Source organism: Carettochelys insculpta, chromosome 14 (assembly GCF_033958435.1).
Source record: "Carettochelys insculpta isolate YL-2023 chromosome 14, ASM3395843v1, whole genome shotgun sequence".
NCBI classification, from domain to species: domain Eukaryota; kingdom Metazoa; phylum Chordata; order Testudines; family Carettochelyidae; genus Carettochelys; species Carettochelys insculpta.
The window spans coordinates 18,144,099-18,169,035 of NC_134150.1; the positions used below are offsets into that span (position 1 = coordinate 18,144,099).

Sequence of the window (24,937 nt, forward strand, 5' to 3'; positions counted from 1 at the left end):
TAGGGTTTTGTTTCATAGTATGAGCTCAGAATTCTATCAGATGGAATTCATTGTTCTTCTTAGTACTCATGAAGTTATTGGACACTTCGTAAAATAAATGTCTGAACGTAAAAGAGTTTTTTGGTGTATAAACTCTGAAATGACCACTTAGCGGATAGTGAATGAAAGAAAATATGTTAAAGCATTCTTCAGTCATTGTCCAAAGTTTCACTTCCATACGAGCCCTTACTCAGAAGGGTTGTTTTTGTTGCATTGTTAGCTCAAGGTATAGCTTCTTTTGCCTCTAACCCAGTTCCCATCTGTGCATACTGCTTTCTAGCTTGAGATTATTCCTTTGAGCTCAAGTTATGTGTCTGGTCAGGGGAGGGGTATGAATTGAAGCCTGCGTGCTTTCTGATGCCTATGTCTGACTACTTCAATGCTGAGCGCTTACAGCAGCTCAGCTGTATGGATGCAACTGCATTGTTTTAAGATCTCTCATATAGCTGCTGTTGCCAAAGGAAGAATGCTCTATACTTAATCTAATTAAACCACTCTCGAGGAGCAGAGTTAGGTAAGTCTGTGGGAGAAGCTCTCTCACCAACACAGCACTGTGTACAGTATACCACTTATGCTAGCAAAACTTAGGGCCCTTAGGGGTTGTTTTTTCACACCTGTAAGTGATAAAAGTTTTGCTAACTGAAGTGGTAGCATAGACATGGCCTTAGTCATGTTCTGGGGGTGCAGCATCTGGATGTACAACTCATCAGCTATTAATCAGATTATTCTGTGCTGCTTATCTAATTGCTTTAGGCAGCTTTTGTTTTTTGTTTTGAGTGCTTTGCAGTATGGTTGCCCTCAATAGAGCTAGACTAGCTCAAGTAGAGTACGAAGATAACCGCTGCAGTGAAAACAACCCTCTACAGTGTATCTACACTGTATGTGGGAGCAACTCTTCCAACCATGGTGGACAGTTTTTCTGGAGACAGGGCTTGTGCTAGTGTAGCGTGCTCAAAATAGCTGTTGTAGACCTTATGGCTCAGGCTCTGAAGGCTGAGTCAAACCAACACATGCAAAGCTGTAGATCCAAGTTGGGAGCCCTGTGTGCTCCCTAACTGCTCACAGTGACACCTGCCTCATTCCATTCGATCAGCTGAAAGCTTTGATTACAAAACAAGAAATTTTGTTTCAGTTCACATCTTTCTGTGTATTTTAAAGTGTGGATTTTGAGACTGTCAGTTTGCTTCTCCACCAAATCTTTCTGCTTCCATGTGTCCTTTTCGGTTCTACTCTGAGGTAGAAAATGCCACTGTCCACGTGCAACACACATCTTGGGAGGGAAAATATGTCCATTCCTGTTTATTAGAAAGTGGAGTGCACATCCGGCTCCAGACACATTTTGTATCCCTCATTGGAGATTTGTTATTTGATATAAGGGGAGAAAAGATGTGTCCCAAACATATTATTTTCCAAAATTCCTAGTTTAGGCACATTGTAGTTTTACCACTTTTTACTAGTTTGGATGAGTCCTGGGGGAATGGTACTTTAGTCAGTCTAGAGCAGTGGTTCCCAGCCTGTGGTCCACAAACCACTGGTGGTCAGCCAGGGTATGGCAGGTGACCCATGGGGGAAAAGCTCATTAAGTCCCCTTTCCAATGTCTAGCAGGCCTGCAGCATATGCAGGGACTTTGTTGAGGTAAGGAGGAGGCCCGGGGAGAGAGCTTTGTTCGGGAGGGTGGCCAGGAGGGGTTTTACTGGGGAGCGGGAGAGGAGGAAGGCCAGGCCTGGCTGCACTAAGTTCCAAGCCCCCCTCTATTCCCCAACGTGGGGGGGAGGCCTGGCCATGCTGGGTGGTGGGGTGTTAGGGATAGCTGGGAGTGTGCCTGGGTGGGGAACTGAGGATGCGCCCATAGGATGTGTGCTGGGGAGAGCTGGGAGTGTGCTAGCATGAGGGTGTGTAGGTGGGGGGGAGGGCCTGAAGAGATTTCTTCGTGTGCCCACGTGGAAAGTGTGGGGGGGAGGAGTGTGGGAGCTGAATGTGTCTATGGTGTGGATGTATGAGGGAGCTTAGAGTATCCCCATCTTGGGGTGGTAGGGTGCATTCCCTGTTTCTGTATGTGTGACTGTGACAGGTTTATGATCGCAGAGTGTGCATGTGAGGGGCATAGAAGTGTGCACATGCGGGGGTGGGGTGCCAGTGCGACCCAATGAGTACATGCACATTGGAGGAATGTGCCCCCCTTTGCACATTTGGCAGTTAGAACATGGGACCCCAAAAATGGATCAGTGGCTTTTATCTGGCATGCTCAAAAGAAGACACAGATGGTCAAAATGGCAGTGAGGTAACAGCAAAAGTAAGCGGAGAGTGTGGAGAACATACAGTAGTGAATACTTATATCTGGGGTTTACTTCCACTGGAACTGAGAATGAACTGTTACCAGTATATGCCCTGTGCTGTCGAATGAAAACTTACAACCATTAGTCTCTGCCATCATCTTGAGACTAAATATGAGAAATACCGTCCAAGCCAATTGAATTTTTTGAAAACAAGCTCAAAGAATTTCAAAGCAGCAAAAAATTATGGAAGGTACATCTCAAGGCAGTGATAATTCTAAGGCAGTGGAGGCCTTGTACTGTATAGCTAGGCTCGTAGCAAAGGTAAGCCATACAGAATGAGGGAAGAGTTGATATTGCCAGCAGCTAAGGAGATGGTGAGTGTGCTGGGGGAGAGAGGGTCTGTAAGCAAATCAACATGATTTCAGTGTCGGATAACACAGTTCAAGGCAGAATCAATGAGATGACCCTCAACGTCTGTTATCCGCTACTAGCAAGAATATGAACCGATGGATTTTATGTACTCTATCTGGATGAGTCAACACACATTGAAAACCTTTCTGACCTGCTGATCTGTGCAAGGTATGAACATAATGGAGAAATACAGGAGGACTTTCTCTTTTGCAAATCGTTTGCCGACATGCTCAACTGCAGAAGCTATTTTTGACATGTTGAACAGCTTCATCATTGAAAATGGGATTGGTCGATCAAAATATGTTGAACTTAGCACAGATGGGCCTGTGCGCTGTTAGGCCAATAGAGTGGGGTTGTTACACATGTAAGTTCAATGGCTCTGCAAGCAACGTCCGTTCACTGGAGCTTCATAGGGAGGCATTAGCTACAAAGAAAATGCCTGCTGACCTCAAGACCATTTTGGAGGAAGCAGTTAAAATGGTTAATTACATCAAGGCCTGTTCACTGAATTTGTGAATTTTGCAGTTTTCTGTGATGAGATGGGTAGTGATCACCATCAACTACTTGTGCACGCTGAGGTCCATTGGCTGTCCCCGAAGGATGGCACTCACTTGTCTTTTTGAGTTGCATGATGAGGTGAGAAATTTTTACTTAAAATTTGAATTTTCACATTGCTTGGGTGACTTTCAGTGTCTTTCCAAGTTAGCATGTGTGGCAGATATTTTCTATCACGTGAAAGATCTCAATCTGCAACTTCAGGGAAAATCAGTGACATTTATTTCACATGCTGAACAAAATAGAGGCAATGATCAAGAAAATAAGATATGTGGGCCAAATGACTTGAGCCGTCTAGTTATAACTTGTTTGCAAATCTGTCAGTTGTGCGTGTTTTTTTTTTCTTTTTTTGTGTCACAGCAAATTCGCGGCTTACAAACAGTGTGAAACACGTCATCAAAAATCACCTCCAAAGTCTGAAAACAAGCCTATGTGAGTACTTCCCTGTGCCTGACACAAAATTCAGCTGGATACAAAATACCTGTATGAGCCTTGATGATGTCATCCTTGCAAGCCTGACCTCAACAGAGCAAGACAGCCTTGTGGAACTGTCTTGTGATAGTACTTGAAATCAGCATTTTTCTCTGCAATACCTGACTGACCTTTGGCTTAAAGTTGCTTCGGAATATGCAGCACTGCCCAACAAGACAGTAGTGTTTCCATTGCTTTTTCCCCACAACGTACCTTTTGTAAAACTGGATTTTCGGTGCTTGTCACACTGACCACCAAATACCAGAATAAACTTCAATTTGAAGCAGATCTCCGATTGAAATTGTCATTGCTTGAACCATACATCAAGCATTTGATGTCAGCGAAATAACATCAGCCTTCTCGTTAGAAAAGCAGTATCTTTTTTCCCCACTGGTAAGCCTGCTTCAGGTAAATGTACCATGACAAGTGCAGTACGTTTGAATGAGCATAATAAATTTTTTGAAATAGATACATTTTAAGTATCTTTTGATATACATGTTTGACTCTCTTTAGCCATAGGCTGTGTTAAATTTGTAAAACAGCTTGCTTGCATGGTGGTCCACAAGAACTTTCAATGATGATTTAGTGGTCCCCATAAAAGGAAAGGTTGGGAACCACTTGGGTAGAGTTTACCTGAACTATCTAATGTGTTTTTTAAAACACTCCTGTTTTTTTCTTATCTTAGGCTGCATCTGTACTATAAGATAAATTTGAATTCATTTAATACAGCTTTTATAATTCTGCAACTTATAAGTTTGAATTTGACCATCCTCAACTCCTCACATGCTCTTCCCAAAGTCGACTTATTGTTGCCACACTCAATTGGCAAACATCGACTGTTGCAGCTGTGCGTTGTGGGAAACTATCCCGCAGTTCTCTCATTCCTGTAGCATTCTGTGTATGCTTGCTACTCTTTGAGATCATCTTCCCACATTGCATTTTCCTTATTCCCCTCCTGTGGTAAGCAAACATCCATTTTTCCTGTTGGAAGGAAGTTAAAATTGGGCATCCACAGAGATGGCAAAAAAGTTTGCAGAAATGTCTTTCTTCTGTAGCTGAATTCTCAACTGGCCATCCACTGAGTGTCCCCCCTCCCGTGATTGCATCTGATCCTTGAAAATAATACAGGGACCCTGAAATGCTTGAAGAAAGAGAAGATAGGAAAGTGTTTCAAAAAGGAAAATTGCTGAGGGGAAAGTCTTTGGCCTTCTGGTGCACTATAAGGGTTCTGTGCACAGGCTGTGTTCTCAACTGGCCATCCACTGAGTGTCCCCCCTCCCGTGAGATGCCTGAAAATAATACAGGGATCCAGGCTGTATTCTCAAGGTTAGAAAGAAGGTAGAAAAGTCTAGGAAAAAAGATTTTTTGACTTCCCTCTTTGCAACGCAGACATTGTGAACACAGGTGATGGCAGTGAAATATCATATGCTGAACTTACAATGAAAACAGGAATCTCAACTAGCCACCCCGGCCATGATTCTGAGGGGGTCAAAGCATGAAGACACCTAGGAAGTGTTAGCAGAAAGACTTCATAACAGAAACATCAATCCAGCAGGTGTCTGCAATGGACATCAAGCCCCTGAAAATATTTTTGGCAGGGTGTGTTGCTATGATGTGTGGGTGCAGAGCAGGTTGCAATGTTGAATTAGCTGAAGTAGTCCCCTTGACTATCTTAGCCACTGGGGGAAACTTGCCCTGGCAGCTGCAAGCACCATGGGTCCCTTGCTAGGGGCGCAGGGGGTTTCAGTTGCAGTGGTCCCCACCCACTATCTTAGTCACCGGGGGAGACTTCATCCCAGAGGCAGCAAGCCCCCAAATATCTTAGTCACTTGGGGAGACTGTCCCCTGGTGGTTGCAAATTCTTTCCAGCCCTTGGAACCCTAAACATGTGCAAGCCAGGACATGGTGCTGCCTGGTAGCATGGTCAGCACCGAACAGAAGGCACATCCTTTTATTGGGTCGGGGCCTACCCACATGATGTGGCTGAGCACAGAAAAGACTCCAACTGTGTGCTGCCTGGGGGGGAAAGAGGAGAGGGTGTGCACAAATGTAAACTGCTGAGAAGAAGTTTCTTGGCCTCTTATGCAAGCATAACCCCCACAGCAGCCTTGGTGCTCCATGGTGCAGCAGGGCAGCACGTGGTGCCGGGCAGCGCAGAAAAAAACAATAAATTTAGAGACAAAACCACAAACTCCCTGCAAGGGCTATTTGTAATGGGTAGATGCGCTCACAGTGCTAATACCAAGGAAGGACAGACATTTCTCAGGCTCTCAAACAAACCAGCCCACAGTCACAGGCTTGCTGCTCCCACTTTGAAATTCCCAGTCTTCCTGTTTCCTAATTCTGGAGCACCTGGAGAGCAGAGCACTGAGGGGGGGATTGTGAGTTACATATTGGAGGCTAATAGATTTGAATTTAAGATGTGGTGCTTCCATACTAGTCTTAATCGAATTTTTGAATTCAAGCTTGACATTACATGCATCAGGTAGCAATGATATTGTTATCTCGGTATTAATGCTCCCTAAATCAAGTTAATGGTATTTAAAGTGAAGGCAGTCATGTGGTAATTTCCAGGTAACTGCCTTAAATTCGAATTATCTCATAGTGTGGGCACAGCCTTACTGAAGAGTAAGTCTTTTGGGTGGACTGTGTGAAACATCTATGCAACAGTAGCTCCCTTAAAACAAGATCTATTATAAAAGAAAAATCGGAGCAGTATTAAAAAAAACTTTTTCATCTGGATTCTTTAGAAAAGCTCAGCCAAGCTGACTTCTCTTAGCTTAGTTATAGAAAACTAAAACCTTATGGGTTTTTCTAGAACAGAGATTCTCAAACTTAATTGCACTACTGACAGGGAAAATCACTACACAGCCCCCGGAGCTAAAGCTAAAGCCTGAGCTCTGCTGCAGAGAGTGGTGCAGAACTTATTGGAGGAAGGTGTATGGTATGGAGGGACATCGGCACAGATATTACTTTTGATTAAATAGTCTCAGGGGGATAGCTGTGTTAGTCTGTAGCTTCTCAAATAAATGTTGTTTCAATTTAGACTAACAAGTCTTTGGTGATAAGTCCTACATCTTCAGATGACTGGAGTAGGGAAAAATAGAATGCAGGGTTTATATAGTGTGTGGAAGAGTGGGGAGAGAAAGGGTTGGGTTTTATCTGTTATTAGTAGGACTAGTTGACTCAAATTAAGCAAATTGTGTCCCATTCCTGTGAATACTAAAGGTGGGTAAATTGCCCTTATAATGCATAAGATAGGTGAAAGCAGGTCTTGTCAGGGAAACTATTTGCCAGGTTAAAGTTTTTTAGCCATATCTGAATATTTTGTAGAAGTGACCTTGGCTAAAATCCACCTTAAGGTTATGTCTACAATAGAGCATAAAGTCGATTTTAAGGGAGCTAGGTTGATTTCATAATGTACCTGTCTTCACTACAGGTATCATGAGGTCAATTTTAAGGGGGCCTAAGGTTGAATTTTCTACTCCAGCTTTTCCATGAGTAACACCAAATTCATATTTACAAGGTTGACTTAATGCTAGTGTAGGCACAGCGTTATTTAATTTGATTTTATTGTCCTCTAGAAGTATCCCACAATGCCCCCAATGTGTCCATTCTGACCATCACTTTCACCTCCTCTGCTCTCCAGAGCTGTGTCTACACGTGCACGCTACTTTGAAGTAGCGGCACTAACTTCGAAATAGCGCCCGTCGCGGCTACACGCGTCGGGCGCTATTTCGAAGTTAACTTCGACGTTAGGCGGCGAGACATCGAAGTCGCTAACCTCATGAGGGGATCGGAATAGCGCCCTACTTCGACGTTCAGCGTCGAAGTAGGGACCATGTAGACGATCTGCGTCCCGCAACGTCGAAATTGTGAGGTCCTCCATGGCAGCCATCAGCTGGGGGGTTGAGAGACGCTGTCTCTCCAGCCCGTGCGGGGCTCTGTGGTCACCGTGTGCATCAGCCCTTAGCCCAGGGCTTCTGGCTGCTGCTGCTGCTGCTGCTGCTGCAGCGGGGGATTCATGCTGCATGCACAGGGTCTGCAACTCGTTGTCGGCTCTGTGTATCTTGTGCTGGTTAGTGCAAGTGTGTCTGGGAGGGGCCCTTTAAGGGTGCGGCTGGCTGTTGAGTCCACCCTGTGACCCTGTCTGCAGCTGTGCCTGGCACCCTTATTTCGATGTGTGCTACTGTGGCGTGTAGATGTTCCCTCACTGCGCCTATTTCGATGTGGTGCTGCTCAACGTTGATGTTGAACATCGACGTTGCCAGCCCTGGAGGATGTGTAGACGTTATTCATCGAAATAGACTATTTCAATGTCACCACATCGAAATAGGCTACTTCGATGTAGGCTTCACGTGTAGACGTAGCCCAGGTGAGCAGGGATCGGCCTGGGCTCTCCAGGTCAACCCCCACAACCACTGCCACGTGGCTGCCCCCACACACTCACGGCTGCCAGGTCAGAATGAAATGAATCAAAATAATACTATCAAAATGAAGCAGTTCAACAATACCAAAAAACTCCCCCACCTTTTCAATAGCTCCAAATTGAAACTTTTCAGAATTTTTTTTTCTGCATTTCTCAGGACTGGCCCACTAGCCTTGTAACAGTGTGTGCTGAGGCAGGCTGTAGAAAAGTGGTGCAAACATGTATTTGGCGGTTTGTTTTCAATGGGAGTGGGGTGTGAGGGCAAGGCACCCTGGGATGATATCAGATACCTACAACCACTTGCAGCACATTTTTTCCCTGAGCACACTGGCACAGAAACCCAGAATGCAATGGGGATGCAGGAACTATGGGATAGGTACCCATAATGCACTGCTGACACAGTCAGACTTAGCAAAGGTAATGGGGACATTGCATTGACTTTCTAAATGTGTGGACGCTCACCATCGACTTCATAAAATCTGATGGTATAAAGTTGACTTCAATCAATTTAAGAACATAAGAACATAAGAATGGCCATACTGGGTCAGACCAAAGGTCCATCCAGCCCAGCATCCCATCTGCCGACGGTGGCCAATGCCAGGTGCCCCAGAGAAGGAGAACAGAAGACAATGATCAAGTGATTTATCTCCTGCCATCCATCTCCTGCCCTTGTTCTGAAGGCTAGGGCACCATACTTTATCCCTGGCTAATAGCCATTTATGGACCTAACCTGCAAAAATGTATCAAGCTCTTTTTTAAACCCTAATAGAGTCCTGGCCTTCACAGCCTCCTCGGGCAAGGAGTTCCACAGGTTGACTGTGCGCTGTGTGAAGAAAAATTTCCTTTTATTAGTTTTGAACCTACTACCCATCAATTTGATTTGGTGTCCCCTAGTTCTTGTATTATGGGAAAAGGTAAATAACTTTTCTATATTCACTTTCTCCACACCATTCATGATTTTATATACCTCTATCATATCGCCCCTCAATCGCCTCTTTTCCAAACTGAAAAGTCCCAGTCTCTCTAGCCTCTCCCCATATGGGACCCGTTCCAAGCCCCTAATCATCTTAGTCGCCCTTTTCTGAACCTTTTCTAATGCCAATATATCTTTTTTTGAGGTGAGGAGACCACATCTGCACGCAGTACTCAAGATGTGGGCGTACCATAGTTTTATATAGAGGAAGTATGATATCTTTTGTCTTATTATCGATCCCTTTTTTAATAATTCCTAACATCCTATTTGCCTTACTAACTGCTGCTGCACACTGCGTGGATGTCTTCAGAGAACTATCCACTATAACTCCAAATTTGACTTTATTTCCCAGTGTACACATAGGTTAAGTGATTCCAATCCCTTCCACTGTTGTGGGAGTGAAAAACACAATTCCTTCAAGTATTTCCATTGGGAATTATATTAAAGCATTTTTTTCTGTCAAGGTAGTGTCTGAAACCCATCACAGGAAAGAATTAATCCTGACGTGGTGTCTACAGAGTATGGTGATAGCTGAGGAAGAGAGCTGTTTGGAAATGAATTAGGTGAAGTTCAGGGAGAGCTCATTGATCTTTAGCAGACAATATTTTCCACAGACAAGTGGGTCAATGTTCTCCTGCACTTCTATCTGAAAAGCATAGAGAAGAGGCCAGTCAGTCTATGTCTTGAGCAGATTTCTGGACATGGCTGAGGTCCAGGATGGAAGTGTTCATATCTGTTAGTCTATAAGGTGCCACGGGACTTCTTAGTGTTCATAAAGTTTGGGTCTGCCAGGTTTAATGACATTTTAGCTAGGTTGCATCCAGTTAATTTCACAACTAGCTCCCAGGAACCAAAGGACTTTGGTGCTTCTGTTTTACCTGTTGCTAGAGTGTTTGCATAAATATATGACAACCTTGTCTGACCAGCTTGATGTCCTTACCAGAGCACAAGATGACTTTTCTGTTGCCCACTAACAGTGTGGAAATGATCCCTGAACTTGTGTGTATTAAGGTGATAACCTGCATGTTGTCAATAAGAAGAGCTGCACAAAGGAAGAATCTGATCTTTTGACTGTGGATGCTAGCAGGTTACCCAAAATTAAGTTGTGTGAAAAATCTTCCTGATGTACCAGAGTTAGTTCTTGATTTGCGTGAAACCCAGAAGGAGGTTGTCATTTTGTCTGCTATACCAAGTCTGAAATTCTGCAGGAATATGTTTAATTTCTTTATAACAGGAAGATAGGAATTTCTTTTAAAAAAATAGTCCAGTAGCACTTTAAAGACTAATAAAATAATTTATTAGGTGATGAGCTTTCGTGGGACAGACCCACTTCCCCAAATCATAGCCATACCAGAACACACTCGATATTTAAGGCACAGAGATCCAAAAATAGTAATCAAGGTTGACAAATCAGAAAAATATTATCAAGGTGAGCAAATCAGAGAGCGGGGGCGGGGGCAAGGGAGTCAAGAATTAGATAAAGCCAAGTGTGCATAAGAGCCCCTATAATGACCGAAAAAATTCCCATCCCGGTTCAAACCATGTGTTAATGTGTTGAATTTGAATATAAAAGAGAGTTCACAAGCCTCTCTTTCCAAACTGCTGTGAAAATTCCTCTTCAGTAAAACGCAGACTTTCAGATCATTAACAGAATGTCCCACTCCATTAAAGTGTTGACTGACAGGTTTGTGAATCAGGAGTGCTTTTATGTCTGTTTTATGCCCATTAATTCTTGGTCTAAGAGAGTTTGAAGTCTGCCCAATACACAAACCATGTGGGCATTGTTGGCACATGATGACGTATATGATGTTAGTTGAGGAACATGAGAATGTGCCTGTGATTCTGTGAATAACCTGGTTAGGTCCAGTGATGGTATCTCCAGAATAGATATGTGGACAAAGTTGGCAATGGGCCTTGTTGCAAGGAAAAGTCGCAGGACTGGTGTTCCTGTGGTATAGACTGTGGCTGTTGGTGAGAATCCTCATAAGGTTTGGAGGTTGTCTGTAGGAGAGAACAAACCTATCACCTAGGGCCCTCTGGAGTGTGGCATCCTGATTAAGGATAGGTTGTAGGTCTTTAATAATGCGTTGCAATGGTTTGAGTTGGGGGCTGTAAGTAATGACCAGTGGTGTTCTGTTCTTGAGTTTTTTGGGCCTATCTTGGAGTAACTGGTCTCTAGGTAATCTTCTGGCCCTGTCAATTGTTGTGCTTTTTTTTTTTTTTTTTTATAATTTCTCCTGGTGGGTAATTCAGGGTTATGTATATTTGGTAAAGATCACTTAGGTAAAACAAGTCCTGCACGCCCAATCCATTCCTGCACCCCATCTCGCTCCCAGAACTCAACTTCCTAACTCCCAGCTTCTTCCTGCACCCTACTGCCCACCCCAACCCTGCATCCCCATCCTGTTCCCCAGCAGTCCCTCATTTTGGCCTACCCCTGAGCCTGTATAGCCCACAAAACCTTGTAGCCCTGGCTCTACAAAAGAGTTAATCAGGCCTGGAGGAGGCCCTGAACCTCGGTCCTTCCTGCCCCCTGGTGAGGGGTGTGAGGTATCTCAGTCGGTGGCCACATCCGTGAGAATTGGGGTTTTTTTTCTCTTACTTTTGTGTGGCCCCTGACTGATTTTTTTTTTCTGTGGGTCAGTGGTCCCTGACCCAAAAAAGGTTTCGTACCCCTGGTTTAGGGTATGTCCATAATACACCAAGGAAGCATGAATACAATTTTAAGGCATACCCAAGGCAGTTCTGATCTAGCTAGCTTGCTAACAATAGCAATGAAAACAGTGACTCGAGTGAAGATCCTCTGAGACTTTCAGTGTATACTTTGGCAGCTAGTCCATGTTGTTGCCCATATATTGCCCTGGCTCTGCTTGTACTTTTAGTGCACTAACTAAATCTAAGCCAATTGCATTGTAGGCATGTCATAAAGTACTGATTATTTAATGTGTGCTTCATGATTTGAAATTCGTGCAATCTTCAATGTGTTTCGTTCTTAAAGAAGATCACTTTACATTTTCTTGGTATCTATCTGATTTGAAAAAGTGAAACTGGTGCTGAAACCTCCTGCTCTTTTTTTTCTCTCTCTTCAGAGCGATGTTTCATGAAGTTGCCTGTCAATTTAAATTCTCTTGAACCTGTTACAGAGAGTAGAAGCAGCAGGTTAGACTGTATTACTCTCTTCCTATAAATCTGGCTTCTGACTTACAGAAGAATATGAAATAAAGTGATTTTTTAAATTTAAACTGGTGTTAGTGTTGTTTAATCTGTTTCACAGACTTTCCATGCAATTGTTATATAAAGAGATCTCGCTTCACTTGCTATTCACGTCTCCTGTTTGCCCACTTCTTTTACCTAGTTCCATTCTTGACATAGGGTGGAGTGCTAATTAGCATGTGTAGCTTTTTCATTTGGGATGTTGGATGCTGAAATCAGGGTTTCTATAATAAAACTAAACTCTGGTCCATATTTGCCAATTTTACTTGTACTGCATACTATTACTACTTTTTGCTGAACTACATCAGTTTCTTTTGCCCATAAAGGTATTATTTTTCCTATCTACATATGTCATATCCCTACGTGGATATTTTTTTTTTTTTTTTTTAAAAAAAAACAGCTTGGTCTAATCAGCCGTTATCTCCTACTAAAATTACTTTGAAAAATGAAGTATTGGGCTATTACGCTCTCAGGGCTCAGTATTTTAATTGTAGTCACTTTTGTAGTTCATGCTAATTGCTGCATATTATCATTACTACTTGTTAGAGTCTGTAATAAGTAATATTTCTCAGAATGATAATCATAGTTATTAAATGTTTTGAACATTTTTAATTGAAGGATTTACACACTGACTTGGAAGTCAGAATCTTATCCTCCTGTTGTCATTACTTAAGTTATATCAACTCATGCTGCATAACACCTCTTATCCTCTGATATCTTCAGTGTTAGGTTAGTGCCATGGTTTCTTAGTTTGTTTTCCTTTATTAGAGCCACTTGGCTGAGTCACAAAAATGGGAGGGTGTTACCACTTTATTTCTGTTTATCTGAAGTACAGATACCTTTTGTCTCAGAGGTATTTCCTCATTCATTGATCTGTCGAAACGTTACTGGCCCAAAATGATAGGAGGGAAAGGAGTGAAGGGACTTCTGTTTCCCAATCTCAGTATCTGCTGTTCAAAAGAATCAGACACGGCATGTCCTCACATCTGGCCCTCCTTGTGAAATATGTTTTGGTGCCAACTAGAGAGAATGTGCGTCTGGTGCTTCAGAGTAAAATACTTACTTTTATTATAATTAATTGGTTATGAATAGTGTGGTAATGTGGCAGAAGAGAGACTGCTCCCTTATTTTTTTTTTTTTTTTTTTTGCACTTAAACATTTTCTTGTATGGAGCACCTTGTATGTGACTACAATCATAAGCATCCCTCTATTTTTGATAGATTCTGTCATGTATATACATGTAGTATCTTTATAGTACTATTGTAGTTATAATCCAAGATGTGAGGTCACATCAACACTTTAAATTTCTTCAACATTCATTATTTCACAACTCTACGTAATCAATCTCACTTTTTCTTTTGTTTTGGGGTTTTTTTTTTTTATAGTCATGGTATACAGAAGTTTTTCTCCTGTCGAGGAATTGCAATAGCTGTTGATTACTTCTGGAAACGTGGCCACAGAAACATTACTGTATTTGTTCCACAGTGGAGAACAAAGCGTGATCCTAACATCAAAGGTCAGGCGAATAATGTCCTGCATTCTTTTCTTCTGGATTCAATCTAGTTAACTCTTTCCAAGTTATTTGGAACCAGTCACAGAAATGTAATTGATAAGTTATATTAGGAGGGTCACGGTATTGCCACCCTTACTTTTGTGCTGCCTTCAGGTCTGGGCAACTGGAGAGTGGTGATTGTAATGCTGGCCATGTGCCCAGCTCTGAAAGCAGCACCCCACTGGAGCCAGAGTAGTAATACTATAGTCACTTATTTCTGTACTGCTGCTTTCAGAGCTGGGTGCCCAGAGCGTGACAGCTGCTGACTGCAGGCAACAGTGCCGACATAAGGATGGCAACACCGTACTATGCTACCCTTAATTATCCTGGCTGCTGGTGGCTGCTTTCCCTACAGAGTTAAATTCCTGTCCAGCCTCCACCACTCTCCAGCTTTGCAACTCTGAAAGCAACGTTGCTGCTAGCAGCTGTGCTGAAATAAGCAAGCAATACCATAACCCCCATACAACAGCCTTGCAAAATCCCGCCCTCAACTCCTTTTTGGCTTAGGATCTCTCTAATTTACAGTACCACGAAATTTCAGATTTTGTTGTTTGAAACCTGGAAATTTACCATTTTTAAAACTTATGGATTTGCGTTGACCAGAATGGGACATGAATTTCATAAGACCCAAGTTATTACTGTTCAGCATTTTAAAATTTGGGTATTTAGAGAAACATTTCCAGGTTTGCTCAATAGTGTTGCAAATTATTTTTGAAAGATCTGATTTGTTTCAGTATCATGAAGACAGTGAGGCTGCATCTTGGTTAGAAAAAAAATGTGTTCTTACCTAGAGTTAGCTAACCTAAGGTTAAACCCTAGATGCTCCCATAGGATCTAGCTTGACCTAACTCATGTGAAAACCACCAACTTCCTTGTCTTCAGTAGGATTTTAACTCATGGTAGCTAGCTTGAGTGAACACATTTTTCTTTCTAGTAAAGGCAAGGCTCAGACTCACTGCTTCACTTTTACTCCACTATTTTCAAACTTTTAAAATCATTTTCACCTTTCCAATAACTTCAGATTTTTTTAAGTTATTTATAAACTGTGAAATAAAGAAGCAATGGCTTCACTTTATTAGGAAAATTAAAACATTCGGTTAATGGGAATTTTGGATGCTGAGAGGTGAGTTGGAATTTAGAAACTTATTGGCCATTTGTTCCATCCGCCTCAGACTTAACAGGTTGAACCTCTCTAATCTCTGAAGCTCTATTGTCCAGTAAACTCCATAATGCAGCATGATTTTAGTTGGCTGGATAACCACTTATCATGGGTGTGGCCAAGTTTCCCCTGGTCCCATAAAGTTTGTTTACAGCCACCAGTCCTGGCTGTCAGTGTTCTGTGTGTTTACTTAGCTGTAATTTACCCCTAAATGTCTTCTAAATGCTCAGTAAGCAGTGGAAATGTTGATAATGTGCTAGAAAATATTGACCTCCCATTGTCCAGCAAATTCTCTCACCCAGCACTGTTCAGGTCCCAGTGATGCTGGACAAAAGAGGTTCAACTTGTAGTCCATTTCTGAGATGCAGCATGTCATCCATGCAGACCAGTAGGTATTGGTCTCAGAAGATGTGCTGTTTTGTATGTTACATAGACTAGATATAAATGTTGTAAATAAACCCTTTCAGAGGAAAGCCTTGCTTTTAAAAGTTGTTTTTTACCCTTTTAACAGAGCAGCATTTCTTAACGCAGCTCCAGGATGTTGGAATATTGTCTTTAACTCCCGCAAGAATGGTACTGGGAGCAAGAATTGCTGCTCATGATGACAGGTATGGAAGATAGAAGTTACACCCTTTTTAATAAATACACAATGACTGTGTCGTTCCTCATGACTCATATTGTAAGGTAGCCATTAACCTGGAGATCCAAACACCAATGTCATGTGTACGAGATGCGCTGTAGCTTTGTGTGCAGATAGTTAAATGAGCTTCACTCCCTTGTAGACATGCTGTTTTCAGAATGTCATTAAGTCCAGCATTTTTAATAGCATTCTGTGAAGCCAAAATCTTAGCGATTTTAAAACTGTCATCATTCATCCTTGCTTGACCTGGGTATTCTGAATACAATAAACTCTTTTTCATATCCAGCAGCCCCGGCACCGCGATGTTGCCACATATTCAAATATTCTGGATAACAGAGAGGCATACCTAGCAATGCATAAGACTAAAGAAAAATAAGATTAGATATAAGAAACAAAAGTGTATGCTGAGTACTTTAGTCGTAGTGTACACTGTAAACTTATACTGTATTTGCTGTATTTATTTGTATTTACTTTCACTATACTGTACTTATGGAAAATGTAACTAAAATTTACTTACAGTTAAAATGCCAGTTATTTGAGCATTCCGGGTAATAGAGTACCAGATAGGAAAGTTTGCTGTAATTTGGTAACTTTTCTCATTAAAACTTGTCATGGCTTTCAGACCTTGCTGAGGACAGGTGTCAGACAAATTTTGTGTAAATCACTCGCTGAGGTGTACTAACTTCTATAGCCAGTTGAGTTGTGGAGACTTGAATACACATGTCTGGGTCTGTGCTCATTGAAACAACTCAGGAATTTTTTTACCTCTTCTCTACCTTCCAGCCTGTAAAATAATGTGGAAGGCACAACAGATTGCTACTGTGTACTTGAATTACACAGGTTGCATGTGTTTAAATGTTAATTGTGTAAAACTCGTGGCATTCAAGGTGATTGTAGCGTTAGGCCCTGTTTACACATTGCTGCCAATCGTGCTTTGAAAGTGCTGCTTTCGAAATGCGGACAGGCTGTATAGATGTGGGCACTTCAAATAAGCATCACTTTTCGAAATTCCCTTATTCCCAAAATGAATTGGGAATAAGGGACTTTTGGAGTGTGGTGTGTATTTTGAAGTGCCCATGTCTATACAGCCAGTCTGCGTTTCGAAAGCAGCACTTTCAAAGCGCGATTGGCTGACGTTATGCTAATGAGGCACTGAATATGCATGTCAGCACCTCATTAACCTGTTCTGAAATGCCTCATTAACATGCCCCTTCCGAAAGGGGCAACACAGCCTTAGAGAGGGAAATGGTGGTAAAAAATACACAAAGGCAGTTAATGTCAAACTTGCGTCCTGGTTTTATTTAGAAACCCACCAACAAAATACCATTTTCAACACGATTTCCAGCTTTGAAGTTCTGGGAGACTCTTTCAGACAGATGTATCTTACTCATCACAAGTGGGGAGTTTCTTTCCACACTTAGCTTTCTTAATCATTGCAGGATTTCTACTAAAGTGTCTCAAGCCCTGGCCATTAGTTAGAAGAGCTGACATGCTAGAAAAGTTTGTTTGTCCACTAATCCTTTAAAATTTGGAAAACACAAGCAGCTGCAGCTCTCAGCTAGCCACCTGGAAGCTAGCTTTTTTGCTGCATCTCCCTCCCTCCCAGCTGGTAAGCAAATTAACCATTTTTATTTTCTACTGACTAAGGGGTTGGTATGTTCTTGCACATTGAGCATGTCTGGTGTTGTTGAATATACCATCTAATCACCATCTGCTCATTTTTAAACTTTTAAACATTCAAATTAAATTATATGTACAGCACATTTTAGTTATTCTTAAAAATAAATAACCAAAATCCCCTCCATTAATTCAGTGTTATGTCAGAAAATGAAAAGGTACAAAAACTAAGCAGTCCATAGTAGTTCCCACTGTAGTTCTTTTGTGGTGTTATATTTACCTCACGTGCTTTTAAATTTGTCTTAAAACAGAACAGCATTTATTATAAAACAAAATGTATACTTTCAATGGAAAGAATTCTGATTGTTGTGGCAATCAGGTGTCTCTTTGTATTTACATTGAATCTATGTTCAAGGTATAGGTAAGAAAAAACAGAATTTTTTTAAATTATGTACATCCAAAATAGTTCATAATCAATGTTTTAAGTAGCAAAAAGTAGAAGCCTTTATGTCCAGAGGAATAAACAATTTGTGTACTTTCAAAGTTGTCCCTGTATTTCTTGCATTAATTTTCATAATTATGAAGAGGATCTATTGCTCATTGATAAAATAGCTGATGAAACAGGCAGGTATCGTCATAGTAGTGCATTGGAGCTGAAGTATTATCTTGATGCACAAGGAGACACAGCAGATTATCCAAAAGAGCATGTATGGTACTGGACTTGGGTTAAATTGTGTAATAGTTTCAACTTTACTGGTTTAGTTTACATGTGTGGCTTTATTTACCTCTACGTACAGTTTTGTAAACCTGTAATTCAATGTTTTAGTTAGCATTTGTGTGATAACCACTAGAAGCTATTATTTAACTTATAAACCTGCCTCAGTTAGCAGTGCTGGTTGCAATTAGGTGAGACTTGGGGTTTAATTTTTTTTTTTTTATTGGTTGAGGTCAACCAGTCCCTCTTTATAAAAACTTTGAAACAGATGTTTTAATTAGTAAAACCACACTGTCTAAGGAAGGCTCTCTTACATGACTGTAGTGCTTTTTCTATTTGATATAAATGATTTTGTCCAGAACTAAACTGCAAAAATATTTTGACTTTCTCAACCAATGTTGTAGGTTTTTGCTGCATCTTGCTGATAAAACTGGAGGCATTATTGTTACCAATGATAATTTCAGAGAATTTGTGACGGAATCTCATTCTTGGAGAGAGATTATTCAAAAAAGGTAATTATGAGAGCTTATTCAAACCATAATGGTGCTCCTATCCTTGTGCTTCATATACCCTAAATACAGTTTTTAAACTAGTGTTGTGATGTAAACTTTAGCAGTACCATACAGCATAATCCCTCTCCTGACATCCTTCTGCAACAACTCATCCCCATTTTGAAATGTCTGAAAGGCAAACATTTCTTCTGAAAGTAATCCTTATTTGGGCTGTTTTAGACAGAGATCGTAACAAAATCTAAAGTTGCACACCTCTCCTACCATCCCCCAGTATCCTGCCAAAGTCCCTCTCATTGAAGATGCATGGTTACGTAAACTTGAGAACCTTTGCTAATCTCAGCTCTAAAATTGTGGCATATGGAGCAAGGCAGATTTGGCTTTGCTGGTCATAAACTAATCACTTGATTTTTTTAATGTGGACTTTGACAAAGCACTGGCAAATTTTTGCAGTGAGATGCTCCATTTATCAACTGGGTCATTGCATACTTTAGAATTTTGAGTTTATGGGTGGTTTTAAGGAATAGCCCTTTTTAGGGTCCATTGTAGTAATCTAATCTTGCAATGACAAAGGCATATTGTAGATATCCATTTTGGTGCTTCTGTATTGTACCTTTCTCATTGTAATGAAAAAATGCCCTATGGGTACTTGTTAATTCCATAATGCTGATGCCATATGGATATTTGTTAATTACAACTCTTAATTGATCATTTTTCCCATAAGCTTTCTGCATTGGTTTTCTGGATTGTTGAGTTTTGATAAAATACCCCAATTAATGATGTGTACAGAAGGAAAAAAGCCATACTGTAGTTACAATATATCTGTATGTTTACATGTAAACAATCTCCTTCAATAATTTACTGTTAGGTTTTTAAAGTTATGTAAAAATATCTAAAATTTAAAGTTAAATTTTAGTGATGGTTGTCTCATTAAATTTAAATAAATCATTCCAATTTTATTCGGGCTGTAATCCCAAATCAGTAACTTTGAAGCAGGCCCTATATTCTGCAGAAGACCAAGTACTAATAAGTACTTTTTTTGTTGTTAAAGGATGTAAATAGGAAGAAGGTGCTTAAAATAGTGCAGGAATAACATAATTCACTATGATATTTCAAGTTTGTTTTTATTGTGTATATATAAACATAGCTATGTCTGTGGATTTGCAACAAACTAACTTAAATTAAAAAAAGAAATCTTCACACAAGACTAGTCAGCGTCTATTGTTTATCTTTGGGAGACTCTCTGTTGTGTTCAATATCAGAGAGGTGGCTGAGTTAGTCTACATCTTCAAAAACAACAAGAAGTCCTGTAGCACCTTATTGACTGACAGATATTTTGGAGCATAAGCTTTCGTGGCCAAAGACCCACTTCATCAGTTTATGCTCCAAAATACCTGTTAGTCTGTGAGGTACCACGGGACTTCTTATTGTGTTCAGGTCACTGGTCCCAATCAGTTGTGTGCCTTGCAATGATGTAGGAGTCTTGAACTAATTGTTTGACTATATTAGCAAGGAAAGAGAGTTTGAACAAGTATAATATAATAAACTCTACTTTAGCCCTTTCTTTCTCACCAACTACCTTGTATCAGAAACTTGTTTTGCAGTGGCCAAGACCTTGCAGTTTAAGAACCCAGGAATAGTTGGGGGCTTTCCATTTCCATATAATCACCCATTAATTCATGGTTTTAGAAGGGGATATCGTTTTTAGCTGTAGCAGAATAGAAATTCATTGATCAGACTTCCATGATTTTGACTATGGAATTAGGTGGGTATTGTGAGGTAGTTTAATTTTACATATTGGGTTGGAGTGGGTGGCTGGGAAAAAAATATTTATTGGTAGAGTTGTTTCATCACTATTTACTATTGCAGGTTGCTCCAATACACTTTTGTTGGGGACATATTCATGGTTCCTGATGATCCTTTGGGAAGAAATGGACCTAGATTAGAGGACTTCCTTCGGAGTGAAGGCTGTTATAGGTATAGCAGTCTCTTCATTCTGCCTTGAATGCCAAGGCTCATGAGGGGCAATAAATGTTTTAACTGAACCTGTAGCAATTGACTTAGATTAAACAGTCACAGTGAAAAATATATTAAGAGCATGGGCTCCAAAGATAAATTTTGATATTATAAATAAAGATAAGGTATTTTGTTACCTTAGTCTGTTCAAAAAGTGGTGGTGACATTACGTGCATCTAGCCAAGATCTCATAATAAGCACGGCAAGTAATGTTCTCTGCATTTTGATTGTAGTGGTATTCACATAAATGTGGTGGTCCACATAGCATGTTGCTATTATGCAAACCTACTGATGCATACCTAGTGACTCTATTTCATAAAAATACAGTGAATTCATCTAAATCAGTGGGCAGCCTGTGGTGGGCCACAGGGGCTTCCTGGCCACTGCTTCCCACAGCTCCCATTGTCTGGGAATGGCAAACCATGGCCAGTGGGATCTGTGGGTGGCCATACCTGTGGATGCAAGGTAAACAATCTGTCTGGCAGCTTGCCAGCGTCTTACCCTGGTGAACTGTGTGCCACCTGTGGACTGTAGATTGCCCATCGCTGATTTAGATATATCTTTGATCTCTTGGCAATGATCAGTTCTTGGACACTAGGAGAACTATGGAAAAACCTAAGATAAATAGACACATTAATAATATATTTTACACATGGGAGATATGCAGCATTTTTTTCCTGTTTCTATTTTCATTTTCCAAGCTACCCTCTGGTTGTAACATCATACCATAAACAGCATCTGCCAAGACTTCTGGAACTAAATGACTTTTCTAATCTATTTCCTTTTTTATCTTAAATTCTTTTAAAATATCTAGATTTAAATTTACTGAAATAGTTTAGAAAGATACTTAAAAATCAGATCTTCCTTTATGTTCCTTTGGAGACATGAGTTCAGAATTTTGGTTTTTCCAGTGCATCAGGTAATGACTTCCTATTCTTTCTAAATCAGTGAAATGAATGCAGCTGCTTGAACAGATAAGTAGCGGCATTATCACAGAATCATAGAACACTAGATCTGGAAGGAACCTCAAGAGGTCAAGTCCAGTCTCCTGTCCTCATGGCAGGGCCAAGCACTTTCTATCTAGACCATATCCAGTAAATGTCTTTCTAACTTGCTCCTAAATATCTCCTGTGAGGGAGATTCCACAATCTCCCTAGGCAATTTATTCCAATGTTTAACCACTCTGACAGTTAGTTAAGTTTTTCCTAATGTCCAACCTAAACTTCCCTTGCTGCAGTTTAAGCCCATTGCTCCTTGTCCTATCCTGAGAGGCTAAGGAGAACATTTTTTTTTCCTCCCTCCTCCCTGTAATCCTCTTAGGTACTTGAAAACTGCTTTTCATGTCCCCTCTAAGTCTTCTCTTTTCCCAACAAGCCCAGTTCTTTCAGCCTTCCCTCATAGCTCATGTTCTCTAGACCTTTAATTATTCTTGTTGCTCTTCTTTGGACCTTCTCCAATTTCTCTACATCTTTCTTGAAATGCAGTGCCCAGAACTGGACACATTACTCCAAATGAGGCTTAATCAGTGCTTAGTAGAGTGGAAGAATGACTTCTCATGCCTTGCTCTCAACACCCGTGTTAATGCATCCCATAATCATGTTTGATTTTTTTGCAACAGCATCATACTGTTGGCTCATATTTAACTTGTGGTCCACTATGACTCCGAAGTCACTTTCCGCAGTACTCTTCCCAGACAGTTGCTTTCCATTCTGTATGTATGAAGCTGATTGTTCCTTCCTAAGTGGAGTACTTTGCATTTATCCATATTAAACTTCATCCTGTTTACCTCAGACCATTTCTCCAGTTTGTCCAGATCATTTTGAATTATGACCATATCCTCCAGAGCAGTTGCAACCCCTCCTAGCTTGGTATCATTTGCAAACTTAATAAGCATACTGGAAGGAAATAGTGAGAGAGGCGTCAGACACCAAGAGGCGCAGAGCCCACGGTCGATGATGATGATGATGATACTCTGTATGTTGATATCTAAATCATTGATGAACAGACCCCTGTGGAACCCCACTTATTATGTCCTACCAGCATTTGGTGTAGAAAGAGCCCTGATCTTGGGGGTTCTTGACACTTAACCTTAAATCTTGATATGAAAATACTACAGTATTTATATTATTATTAATAATTAATAAAACATGTAACACTTTAAAAATGTAACTTTCATTAGACAGATCCAGATAAAAGTAGTTGTTGGCTGATTCTCATCCAACATGTGACAATTTTTCTGTCTCTACTATAAATAATACTAAAGTTAGTAAACTGCATTTTGTAAAAATGTTATACTGATTGCTTGAATGTTTTTCTGCATGCTGAGAACTCTGTCAAAAATGTGCCTTATAGCCACTCATATATAATCATGATCCCTGTTACTCTTAGGCTATATCTTCCGACAAGACTTCTGTCGACAGATTGTGGCCAGACTGCAAAGCACATTGAAAGAGCTGTCTGCTCTGTCGACAGAGTGGCTGGACTGCCCAGCCACTCTCTTGACAAAATAGCCAACTGGAACCACAGCAGACAGGGCTGCCCAATGTCTCAGAAGCAACACCCCCGCCCCCCTCCCCGACAATGTCCAGACTGGCATTCTGTCAATAAAAGTGCAGCATTCTGTTGATATACTGTCAACAGAACACCTTGGGAATGTGGATTCTCCATGTGTTTTGTCAACAATGCCAGTTTTGTAGACAGAACTCTAGTGTAGTCATAGGCTTAGATTACAGATTTGAAGTCCCTAAGGTAGACTCATACATAATTTCATCCAAGTGATACAAAATAACAAGTGAACGTCATCTTTAATCCAAAACACTCTGAAGAATACTGGAACATAGAGGTTCAGAGGGAGTACAGATTTATTTTGCCTACACTTTTTATATCCATATTACTATTTGTTCCTTAATTTTACCAGAGATTTCACTTTTGTCCTTTAGAGATTTTCCACCATCGCAAATAACTCTACCAACAGGGGGACTGCATGCTTCTGAGACCTCACACTTCATGCCAACACGCAAGTTATGCAGTAATAACAGACAGCCTATGAACCAAGTACATGGTGGTCCTCCATCTTCCTGGCTTCCATTTGACCCAAACTTGTCAAACAGACAAACTGGACTTACAGTTCCACCACAGAGATCTACTACAGAAACAATACAGCTAAAGGAAGCATTGATAAAAATATTTCCTGATTTTGAGCAAAGACAGAAGATTGATCAAATACTAGCTCAACATCCATTCATGCGAGACCTTAATGCGCTGTCTGCCATGGTGCTTGACTGAGATTTCATGTTGCAACTGATCGATCTAAACTTTGTCAATGTGAAGTAATGTTGCTCAGTGTCACGTCACTTTATGGATATTCAAAATGTAATACTTTTATTTGTATAAAGAAGTGAACTATTTTTGTGCATATTCCTATGGCTTTCAAACAGCCTTTTGTTTGGTAATTAAGTTATGCTGCTAATACAAGTTTGTATTAACAATTTCTGCAAAAGGAAACAAAATTTACTTCTGCTTCCTTGGAACTGTTTATTAAACTAGTAGCAGTTTACTTTAGAATAGTGTATTTGCACTGGTTTCTTAATTGTACTTGAGAGGGGAAGAATGTGATGCTTGACGCAAGTCAGCATAGAATACTTATTTTAAAATATAAACTGAAAATGGCATCTTTTATAAAACCTTATACCATTGGGAAATTGCAAGAGACATGCACATCCTTTCCTTAGCATTAAATGCATACCTTTAGGTAAATTTTTTTTTTGGCAAGTAAGTTGGAATTGCTTGTACTGTTATGGAATATTACGCTTTTTCCTGTATTGTGGAAGTAATGCCATCAGGTGGCAGCTTGTGTCCATTAATGTGTAATGACCAGGGAAAGGGTTTCTAACGTCTATAAACAGGCATTTCTGAATTTAAGCAAAAGAACATTCAAGCAAAAAATTAAACTGATGACCAAGGCAGTGCTATTGCGGCATCATTTAGGGAATAAATAGTGAGAGGGATGTTTTGAATAAAATTTAAACAATATAATCATGTTACGTGATTCGTGTAAAAACCTTACAGAAAGTATTTTGCTGTTGTATGAGGCCAGGAAGTAAACATTAGTCTGTATACATGGGTGGGATTTTTCAACTGAAATGACTAACCCTGCTAATTCAGATTATTGGTTACTACTTTATAGTATTTCAACAAAGGACTTTTAAAGCATAAATGTACATCCACAAGCCATTATAACAAAAATATTCCTAAATCTTTTAAAAGAACTACAACAGTTTGAAGAAGCCAAGTAACTCCAATTTTTTTTTAAAAGAAGTTTGACAGAAGTAACAAAATGGCTGTTTTATCTAATGCTTTTC

At 40.5% G+C, this 24,937-nt stretch overlaps 1 protein-coding gene across 2 annotated transcripts in view; it reads left to right on the forward strand.

Annotated features, from left to right (window-relative positions):
* The window catches only part of N4BP1 (NEDD4 binding protein 1), a 43,453-nt gene extending 19,316 nt beyond the window's left edge, over nt 1–24,137 (forward strand). The window contains exons 3-7 of one of the 2 annotated variants that reach the window (XM_075008575.1): nt 13,754–13,884; nt 15,591–15,687; nt 18,456–18,563; nt 20,430–20,537; nt 23,516–24,137. In XM_075008575.1, coding sequence (XP_074864676.1) covers nt 13,754–13,884; nt 15,591–15,687; nt 18,456–18,563; nt 20,430–20,537; nt 23,516–23,861 — 790 coding nt within the window. In that variant the 3' untranslated portion in view covers nt 23,862–24,137. The remainder of the gene's footprint in view (nt 1–13,753; nt 13,885–15,590; nt 15,688–18,455; nt 18,564–20,429; nt 20,538–23,515) is intronic. The other variant, XM_075008576.1, reaches the window with a different exon arrangement.
* Nucleotides 24,138–24,937: the final 800 nt, after the last annotated feature.